Genomic DNA, 11,246 nt, shown 5'->3' with positions numbered 1-11,246 from the left:
CCCATGTGTGTTGCCCATATGTGACACACGCTCGTGTGGCCAGGCCGTGTAACGTAACCTAAATCATTCATTTCAAAACATTTCAATAATCATAACATAACCCATCATTAAACATGCATATTTTCCCTTATTCAAGCCCTCGTGACCTTAGAATCACTTTAGAAATGATTCAAGACTAAATCAAGAACATTTGAAAAATTTAGGAAAAAGTTAAAAAAATTTCAATGGCAGGGGTCACACACCCGTGTGGCCAGACCGTGTAACTCTCTGACTTGGGTCACAAGCCCATGTGTGTTGCCCATATGTGACACACGCTCGTGTGGCCAGGCCGTGTGCACCCAAAAGTACCTTAAACTCAAGTTTACCAGTTCCTACTTACTTGGGCACTAATCAACTCAATTACCAATCGTTTAACCTATTGAAAACACAATTAAACATGCCCACAATATACTAAATTCATCACCTAATATGCCTAACCAATGTACCCTCATTGGTGCCACATGTTATATCATCAAAACATATCATCCATGCATTATTCAAATCAAAGCTTTAAACATGCCAAAATCAATCAATTTGGCCTAGTTTATATCTACCTAAAACATCAAACTTAAATTCACAACACCTAACAAGTCTTGGTTCAAATTAACATGCCAAATTATGGCTCCAAACACAAACATAAGTTTATATATATACCAAACCAATATTATACTTAAACTCAATTACATCACATATACTAAATTCATTAAAAACTAAACACATCCTACGTACATGCCATTAAAAAAGATAAACATAACCACATTTGAGACCGGGATTGTTGTTGGATGTTGAGTTAGCGATCAAAAAAGAAGCACCTAACCTACGCACAGAAAACAAAACCGTACGCTGAGTAAAACTTAGTGACATTTCTATAATTTGAACAATTAAAGACATAATGGTACAAGAATGCATAATTTGAATTATATGAACATACTATTGTCTAAGCTTATAATTGCCATAAACTATTATTTCAATTCCATGCATATTACCATATCATTTCATACCATATTCAATTTTCACGTGCTATCATATTTGATTTGTTTAACAAATATCTCAATACACATCACTAGCTATATAAATAGCTTTTCACATATCAATCCACATTTAATTTAAATAATGGCATTATCCATTCCATATTCAATTCATGAGTACATAACTCATATATTCCATTTGTTCACAACATATTTCACATTTCATTTTCAATCCATTATCTCATTTCCATTTCACACATCATGTCATTTCAATATCAATTATAAAATTTTATTATTTATTTACCCCTATTAACACGACTTGGACTCGGACGGATACACGGATCCAACCAACACACAAGTTTGACACCTAGTGCCTCATCAGATAAATCCGAAGTAATAACTGCGTCCAGCGCTATATAAATTGACACCTAGTGTCTCATACGTTAAACCGAAGCAAATTGACACCTAGTGCCTCATCGACTCGAAGTCAAAGAAATCCTTGAACTCTTCCTATCCTATGGCATGCCATCTATATCTGACTCAGCCCAATACGGTTAATAGGGTTTCATTTCACTTTTCAAATACAACCAATATCCAATTCTCATATTTGCACATTATCACATTTACTCATTTATTCATTTCAATTCAAATAATCAATACATTCATAATGTACATACCAATTCAATCCATTTTAATCAACTATAATTTCAATTCACTATCAAAGTGCCAAAATGTTCACCTCAACCACTTACCGTATGCATTAATTCAAAATACAACAATTAACAACTATGTTCGGTTTATAGAAATACAAACCATAGATTTCGAGCTATTCGACGTCGATTTTATCCTTCCCCTTTTTAGTCGAGGATTCTAGTACGATGTTAGCTACGAAATTAAAATAATTAAAATACGTCAATACAACACAATTCAATTTCACATTAAATATTTTACTTTTTACTCAATATTTGCTTAAATTCTAATTTAGTCTCTAAACCGAGACTAATTTTTATTCTTTATATTTAATCCTATATTTTTATACTAATTTTGCTTTAAGCTAAATTTAGCTCCTTATTTTCAATTAAACCCTAAAATTTGAATTTTTCACAATTTAGTCCCTATTACTCAAAATTTACAATTTGTTCTACAATTTAATCCATTTCCATTTCTAGCTTAAAATCTATCAATTTAATCCCTAATACTAAAACTATTCAACATTAACAACATTTAAAATCTTAATCAATGCTAAAATTGCAACATGAGTCGGGTAGTACTAAATATCGAGATTCCAAAAATATAAAAATTACAAAAAGGGACTAAATTGACTAACTAATTTTGAATATGAACCCTAAAGTCCCTATAGCCATGCATCTTTCTCCTTTGCTTTTCTCTCTTTCTTTATTTTCTTTTTAATTTGCATGTTCTCTTTTTTCTTTTGTTTTGTTTTATTGTACTTTATTTTATTAATATTATAACATATATATACATATATATTTCTTATTATATAATATAACATATAATATATAATAAGTTAACATATATATATGTAATCATCATTAATGTTGTCCACTTAATGGAACAAAGGTATAATTGCTTCTTTAGTCCCTTTAATTAATTTTTAATCTATAATTCAACTTCTAATACTTATACAATTTGATCCCTACACCTTAACAACTTATAAATCATCCAAATTCACTTAACCAAAATCTAATTAACTACTCAACTAACTTAGTAAATATTTTTATTAAAATATTTACAAGTTCGATTTACAGGAATGGAGTCCTGGGAATGCAGTCTCCGACACCCCTAACTATTAGCTCGTTAGATTTATGTTTCCTATTACATTGTGTCATGAATTGGAAACTATGATGTGCAAGTTTTGGTGGCGCAATACGAAAATCAATAAAGGTATACATCGGTGCAATTTGAGTGCTATGTGCATTCTCAAAGCGCAAGGGGGATTGGGGTTTAAAGAGCTTTCAAAGTTTAATATGGTCCTATTAGTGAAACAAGGATAGAAATTGGTTACAAAGCCCAATAGTTTGTTTGCACGAGTAATGAAAGCAAAGTTTTATCCACGAGGGGATTTCATAAGTGCATGTTTGGGCTCTTACCCTTCGTATACTTGGCGGAGTATTTTGAGGGCCCGAAGGCTGCTAGAGAATGGTATAGGCTAGAAGGTTGGGGATGGTTTAGTTGTGAACATTTGGAATAATACATGGTTACCTAGTCCTGGAGATGGTAGAGTGCAACTTCAAAACATTTATATTAGATATACTACTGTTTCATATCTAATCGATATGAAAGCGGTTACTTAGAAGCGTGATGTTATCCGAGATTTATTTGGTGACGAGCAGTTGGAGAGGATATTATTAATTCCACTAGTTAATAGTGTCCACACAAATGAAGTGATCTGGAGGGATGATAATACATGAGAGTATACAACGAAGACTGGGTACAAGTGGATCATTACAGAGGGGGATAATTTTCTGGGAGGTAATAATACATTGCAATTTGTGAACCTAATTAATTTTTATACAAGATTGTGGAGTATTGATATTCCCAGCAAAATTCGTATTAATCTATGGAAAATAGCTAATGAATTTGTGCCTACGTTGTGTGCATTGAAGTCACGGAGGCTTGCAGTGAATACTCTTTGTCCAGCCTATTATGGGATTATGTCTTCACGAAGCAAGTCCTGTAGGAAATATGAGTGGTTTTCTCGACTACCAATATGGAACAAAATTGGAAACAGTGGTTAGTAATGGAATTTGGAAGTAGCAGCATGTTAATGTGCAGAAAATTAGCTATTTCTTTTTGGGCCTTATGGTATAATCGAAACAAGGTTCTTCATGAGGGGATAAGGAAGCGGGTACAAGACACAGTGGTGTTTATTAATGGCTATTGCTTAAAAATTGAGCAGTTGGGAGAGTTATCTGGGGTCATGCAAAGGCCAAAATTTGATAGTTGGGAACTATCAGAGAGTGATGTAATTAAGATTAACTTTGATGCCTTTTATCATCAAAAGTTGCATAAATCAAGTTCGAGGATTATAGCACGAAATAAAGAGGGGTTGGTGATGGCAACGTGTATTTACCCATGGGAGAATGTTCTGAATCCGATTATGGCAGAGGCGCGAGCATGTTTACAGGTAGTCATCTTCACAGAGGAACTGGGGTTTAGAGATGTTTGCGTAGAAGAAAACGCTTTAACGGTGGTAAAAAAAACTAAAATTTGCAAAAGAAGACAGATCGAACATAAGCAATTTGATAAAAGATATTAAGGGAAGAGTGCCAAATTTAGAAGTATACAGTTCAGATTCGTACCTCGAATGGCAAATGAAACGACGCATGGGTTGGTGATAGAAAGCTAAAAATATGATTACCTTGTTTATTGGATGGAGGAAGCCTCGATGGAGGTGGAAAGGCTCGTTGATCGTGAGAGGAGGGGGCCTGTAAAAGGAAAGTAGGTTTGTGGCGATTGAGTCCGGATGTAAAAGGCGACTGATAGTTCGATGAACTCTATGGCATATGGGGAGGCTGGGGAACAAAGTGACTATATTTGGAAATCTAGGATGGTTTGGGTGCCTTTATGGTTCACTGATGCAAGGAAGGGTTATGGTAGTTTCTTGAAGATGAAAGTACGCTTTCAGGCTTAGGGTCCTTTTGTTTCCTTGTTTTAGGTTTTTTTTTTTCCCTTTTCTTTAGCTTTGTTGATAGTTTTCTTTTGTTTTCTTTATTGTTTCTATGATCCTCGAGGATTCGTTTGGTCGGCCAATTGTTGAAAGACAATTGTAAGGACAGACGATGATCGATGGCTTGTAACTGTTTGTTTTCTTTTTCTCCAAGTATTAAATGCATCAGTTGGTGATTTCCAAAAAACATTAATTGAAAACAGAAAATAGAATATTTAGCGAAGAAGGGACAAAATAACAATTCAAAAAATAATTTAATTACAAATCTAGAAAGCATCACAATTCCCTAGAACGAAAAAGAAAATCATTTAATGCAATTACTACCGTACAAATCGATTACATTTTTAAAGGACTAGCAACGTAAAGAAACAATATTACGCTCAACTATCAGTATATTTCATACTGAATTTGGAGGCTCTCCAAATAGTTGTATATTACCCAATCCACTTGAAGCTATTTTGGCCATATGATCGACAATCTTATTTTGAGATCTCGAAACGTGATGAAATCTTACTTTTCAGTCACGCTTGAGCGAACTAAGTATTAAGCCTAACTCGCCCAATTTTCTATTGGTCGTTAAATCGATTAAAATGGATTCTACCAGAAGCACGTAAGCTTTCTATATTCGTTCTCCCATACTATTTGAAGACCTTGTATCACTGCTCTTGTTTCGACCTTAAATTTAATCTAATGACATTCTTAGAAATATTATTTTTTGTTTTTATAAATTAAAAAATGAGTGAGTGTTTAGTACACTAGAAGATTATCTTTTTTATTCCACAAACAACATTAAAAAATGGACATGTATTTTTTTATTAAATATTTTACTATACTCTTATAGGACACATCTCAACCTTGGTTATAAGATCTAATATTGCAAATAAATATTACAAAATGTATTTTCTTTCCAATTATTGTATTCACTTATATATACAGATGGAAATTTATTCTAATTAAGTAGGAGTTAACTGTCATTAAAAAAAAAAAAGAAGCGAAGTGGGGATATATATATATATATAGACGAAGACAATTAGGTCAATCCAGTGTGTCCGAAAACCGAGAAGCTGAAGAAAAGACAGCGCCTTTGTTTCTTAACCAAACCAAAAAAATATTAATAAATATAAAAACCCAATCGCAGAAAACTAAACTTAAAAGTTCCATACCCTTTATTAAACCAAAAAAAAAAAAAAAGTCTTCTCCTTGTCCATGTTTTTCTCACTCTAAAACAAATTATAATCTTTGAGATTATTTCCTGAAAAAATATTTGAGATATATACATATTATCTCTCTTTTATTTCTACATTATTCTGCAAAATCTCGTCCGTTTTTTGGCTGATTTCACTTTTTTAAAATTTTGGCTACTTTCCGTTACATTAAAAATTCTAAACTTTTTATACCCTTCTAGTTCTAACGAGTTTCAAAATTCATTAAAAAAGAAAAAAAAAAAACCTAAAGAGACCGCCTTTTGCTTTTGTTTCTGGGAATTCTTTTTTATTTATTATAAGAGGGTGGCGTCGGCTAAGTGCGCCGGATGTGCCTGAGGAGAAGAGAAAGGCTATGGCTTTCTTGATTTAATAGAAATTTCCGGTGGTGGGTCGTCGTTGATTTTTTGGAAGTAATCGTGGGCCGTACACGTGTACTTAGGAACGGAGATGATAACGAGGACGTGGGGTACTTGGGAGGAGCTTTTGTTAGGTGGGGCAGTTCTCCGCCATGGTACCCGAGATTGGAACCTCGTCGCTTCGGAGCTCCGAACCCGAGCTCTTTCTCCTTTTGCCTTCACTCCCGAGGTTATTATACGATTAACACTTTTTTTAAAATTTAATTAACAGAGTATTTTCTGATTTGATCCATTTCTCCCTTTTTAGGTATAAAATTGTTCTTCTTTATTAATTTTAGCATTAAAGAAATGAGAGTGAAACAAGACAAGGACATGAATGGTTACGTTTTATGCGGCAAACAAGTCTTGACATTAACATATGTGTTTGTGATTTTGATTATTATTATTATTTAATTACTATTGTCAGGGTAATGGGGAAGTACTTGTCACGTGATTTCCACGTGACCAATAAGGATTAATGAAAATGCGTGAAGCTGAAAGCCTTGACTATTTTTGATCTTCACTTCTGGTTGGATTCTACTATAAAATGTATTTTAGGAGAATGAAAGCGCTCAATTTTTGTAAATGAGGGTAGTTAATAGTTCGCTTTGACTCCCTAAATATAAGTATTCGTGTTTTGACATTTTGCCTAATGTTCGATAAAAAGGTTCAAGGTTCAAGGTTCATAGGATGTCGGTTACTTGAACTATTGAATGATATTTGAAATGCATCAGTATGAATTAACATCTTTATAATACAACTACATGATTAAGGATGTGCATTTAATTGACTTATGTTGAACTTTCCTTGTTTAAATGGGAGGGAGTACTAGGATAATGTTCCAGCTGTTAATGCAGTGTACTGAAATTATTTGTCCAAATGGTCGATTTTATTTTCCTACGTTATGGGGAATGCAGGCATGTAAGGCCAAGTATGAGGATCTACAACGACGTTACTCAGGTTGCAAGTGAGTAATCCTGTCCCGGGTTTGTTCGAGTATTATGTATTAATTTCCATAGTTACATTCTCAAGTATGCTTCTTTTAGAGCTTGGTTTGAGGAGTTACGTAAACAACGAATGGCTGAATTGAGGCGAGCTTTAGAGGAATCCGAAGATTCAATCGGGTGAGTAATTTGCCTCTATTGCCAAATGGGCTATGCTTTTAGTGGTTTTGAGTCTTGTTCCTATACTATTCTTTTGTAATCTGTCAATGGAGTTCCAAAATACTCAACACTTTAAGAAGATTCTCCGGTTTTTAATCATACGCAGCACAGATTCTCAATTGCCCTCCAATGCATGCTAGCCAAAATGCGTAAAAGCTAAAGCTATGACCTGGTTGATAGTCCTGGAAGAGCTTTTGTTTGCGTATTAGTTTGAACTTTAGTGGAAATTGAGCTTTTAATTTCGGATGTCTCAAAGTACATGAACCTGAATTTATGTTTTACATAAGAACAAACCAAATTTATGCTTTTGATCTTGGTATCTTCGGATTTTTTACGTCCTAAAACTTGCATTCTTGTGTTTATATTACTCTGGATTTATTCTAGTCCTCCTCAGGTCTCTGGAATCAAAGCTTGAAAACCTAAAAGCTGAGAAAAGAAATGATTCAAGGGTTGATTATGATTCCAGTCCAACAGAATCAGCCTTACCATGTCTTAAATCCGAGGGATTTGAGTTTTCCAGTAAGGACACATGCAAGGATGGCCTCTCTGCTGGTAGTTTTACGCAGGAGGCCCAGACAAACTGGGCGCCTGATTGTCAGATTCCAGCTGCAGTGCCTACTGAAGAGATGGATTCCAAGCCAGTAGGAGACGCACTGACCTCTGAGAGGGAGATATTTTCAAGCATTGATAAGTTGGCAGATGCTCTATGTGGAGGAAAGTTGCTGTGTATACGGAAGAGGAGAGGGAAACGAAAGAGAAAGGATTGCAGTAAGGATACCAAAGAAGGGAGTGTCGGGGAAAGCGAGGCTTTATGCCCGGCTGATGTTGCAAGTGCTTTGCTTTGCAAAGAAACTTCAGTTAGCAACTCTGCTCAGATTGCCAAATCTTCGGCTGTCGAGGATCAAAGTGGAGGTTCAACCAAGGAAGGGATTGATGATATAATGAGAATATTTAGTTCTGTCGCAGAGAATGACTGTGCTTCTGTCTTTCGGCGGAGGCTTGATAGTCAGGTAAAGGAAAGTATTCTCGGTTTAGTTCATTAATGATGTCAATAATTTTTATTAATCTGCTTTTCAGTTACACCAAGCACTAGCTTCGTTCAGTCGTCCCGAGGCTTAATGTTTATATGTAGATAATCTCGAGATTGTTCTTTTCTCACACAGAAAAGAGGAAGATACAAAAAAATGATCCTACGGCACATGGATTTCGACACCATAAGATCAAGAATAGTCAGTAATTTGATCATGTCTGTTAGAGAGCTCTTTCGTGATATGTTATTAGTTGCCAACAATGCCTTGGTCTTTTATTCCAAGAACACTCGTGAATATAAATCCGCACTGCATCTGAGACGTATTGTCACCACAGCTTTGTGGCAACACTTTAAGGAGTACAGAGGCAAGGTTCCCATGACCACCTTTACCTCCAACACACCTATGCACAAACCTCCTGCAAAGCCCTGGAGCATTCACCGTGGTAATCGCAAACCACCTGGAAACGCATCAAGCAACAGGAATCCCGTAGCAGGGGCTTGTCATGGGAGTAAAAAGACAACTGCTGCAGATTCTCCAGCATCGGATGAGTCCTTGGCTGTGACAAAGAAGGTTTCAGCTTCTCGGCCAAGAAAAGTCAGCGGTGGACGCACAGGTCAAAAGTCTGAAGCTCGAACAAAAGGAAGAAAGAGAAGTGGAGGTAGGTGATAATGTTGTACAAATGTATAACAATCTGTCTTCTATTATGAGACCCTGTTGTAAATGTATGTAGTTATGAAGTGTAAGAGTTTTGTCCCTTAGGATAAACAGTTCTAGAATTGCAGTTTTACTTTGAAAACTACCATTAATCAGTGAAAAACAGGAAACCCTTTGTGATGGAGGAGGTAGTTGCTGGGTATATAAACAAGGGTGAAAATGCCAATCATTGGCTCATGATATCCAAGGCAATCATGTTAGAAAAGAACGAAAGTCGATCTGGCGGAAATGTACCAACAACACAAAAACCCACTCTAATTAAACATCCAAATAACTAGTTTTTAATTAATTGTTTTATTTGTTATTAAGTATAATTAAAATATATAATAAAATTAAAGTTGTAATAATTATACATTTAAAAATAACTAATCTTCGTGTGCACGTTTAAAAGATGGATAAAAATAAAATTATTTAAAATAATAAGATTAAATTATAATGAAAATGTAATTAAAGATAGATATTATTTCAACGGCTTTAATAAATGTAAAACAACTCTATCTTTAATATCTTATATATATATATATATATATATATATATATATGAGAATTGAGATTAGAGTTCAATTTTAAAAACTATTTTAGCATATAAAATCTAATTTAAAAATAAATACTAATATTACAAATATTTTAGATTATGTGTTTTAATCTTCTACTTTAATCCATCATTTTCGTCATCATCTTTTATATCGATCTTTTTCTTCAATTTATCATCATCTAAGCCTACTCATTTTTGGTCTGGCTCAACCCGTGGATATATCTCGTAACGCCTCTAAAATTATGATGGCGAGTATTTAGTAAAATTTTCGTTAGTAGTGAAATGCTTTTAATCAATAAAAATTAGAGGAAGTAGTTGAACATCCAAAAAATTCATTAGACTAGATTGTAAAGAAGTAAAGGTCCAAGAAGTGGTCATAGGTTGAAGGGCGAATATAAAGAACTACAAAGGGTAAAATGGATATTGAGAGTTAAAAAGAAAAAGAGATATTTTTAGATGATTTTGGACCGTTAGATTAAGTGGAACAAAGCTAAGTAGTGTTTGCCTAATTTTTTAAAAATATAGATATAAAATTTCTACGCATCTTCTCTCCCACGGCAACAAAGAAGAAAATGAAGGCAAACTTGCTCTTTTCCATCAAAATCTACCCATTTCCTTTTATTTTTCATCATTACTTCCCTCATAATTTAATCTTCAATTTTATTTCATTAACAGTTATCTTCCGATGAACATTACAATGTAATTCTCATTATAAAATATGGAAAAGTTAGAAAAATATTAACACAAAATTAACCTTATTTTATATTGGTTTTATGTATTAATTTATTAATAAATGTTTTTAAAAAAACACTATTGTCTTCTTCCTTTGTCCTACTATTTTATTTTCTCTATAACTTGAGCAATTCTTACATGTATTATATATACATATATTTTTTTTAATTTATTTCAAAACAAGTTTTATGCATACATGATTTTATATGTGCATTGTTATATTTACAAACTATATGTAGGACAAATTTAAAATAATTTTGCTTTTAATTAACATTATAAATATCAATTAAATTTTATTATTTAAATATTTAATCCAAATATTTGTTAAGATGAAATATATGAATATTATATTTTATTTAATAATGATAAATTCATAAATTATCATTACATTCTATAGTGACAACATAATTTTCTTAGGATTTTAATGTATAATGAACACTGTAAAGTAATTTCCTAAATTTAATTTTAAGAAGTGATGGTTGGAAGTTAGAGAAAGTTGAGGGGACATGGTGAGAAATTTATGTATTCATGCATTTTGCTTTTCGCTTTTATTTTTTAATGAAGAGAAATAAAATGGAATTGGAAAAAGTGGCGTCGAAAAAAGTAGTAAAAGATTGAAAGAAGTCAAGGTAAGTACTCTTTTCAACTCTTATTTACCATGTTTGGATTTAGTTGAAAATTTTATAAAGTATGATTTAGATTAATATTTAAATAATTAATAAGTTGGATGGTGAAGGATCAAACTAAAGTTATTCAAGTTTAGTAAATGACAT

At 33.2% G+C, this 11,246-nt stretch overlaps 1 protein-coding gene and 1 long non-coding RNA gene across 6 annotated transcripts; one reads left to right on the top strand and one right to left on the bottom strand.

The window, feature by feature from the left end:
* Positions 1-548: 548 nt before the first annotated feature.
* LOC105773489 (uncharacterized) lies at positions 549-4,876 on the bottom strand. Of its 4 annotated transcripts, none has more exons than XR_008196613.1 (3): positions 4,102-4,837; positions 1,821-1,892; positions 549-851 (listed from the first exon to the last, which is right to left on the bottom strand). It is a non-coding gene; the product is annotated as an uncharacterized LOC105773489 (long non-coding RNA). The 4 variants fall into 4 exon arrangements; XR_008196611.1 differs by having other exon boundaries at positions 549-856; positions 4,102-4,835; XR_001127070.2 differs by lacking the exon at positions 1,821-1,892 and having other exon boundaries at positions 549-856; positions 4,102-4,876.
* Positions 4,877-5,783: 907 nt separating this feature from the next.
* Positions 5,784-9,326, top strand: LOC105773488 (uncharacterized). 2 transcript variants are annotated; one of them, XM_052631940.1, is made up of 5 exons: positions 5,784-6,488; positions 7,216-7,265; positions 7,345-7,422; positions 7,856-8,471; positions 8,539-8,761. In XM_052631940.1, exons 1-5 carry the CDS (start codon positions 6,351-6,353, stop codon positions 8,578-8,580), a joined length of 924 nt encoding a protein of 307 aa, XP_052487900.1. In that variant the 5' UTR covers positions 5,784-6,350; the 3' UTR covers positions 8,581-8,761. The 2 variants fall into 2 exon arrangements, with proteins under 2 accessions (XP_052487900.1, XP_012450899.2); XM_012595445.2 differs by having other exon boundaries at positions 5,813-6,488; positions 8,625-9,326.
* The last annotated feature ends 1,920 nt before the right edge of the window (positions 9,327-11,246 follow it).

Source organism: Gossypium raimondii, chromosome 6 (genome assembly GCF_025698545.1).
Source record: "Gossypium raimondii isolate GPD5lz chromosome 6, ASM2569854v1, whole genome shotgun sequence".
In the NCBI taxonomy this organism is placed as follows: Eukaryota; Viridiplantae; Streptophyta; class Magnoliopsida; order Malvales; family Malvaceae; genus Gossypium; species Gossypium raimondii.
The sequence above is the reverse complement of the archived record's forward strand: the minus strand, read 5'-3'. Positions and strand labels throughout refer to the sequence as shown.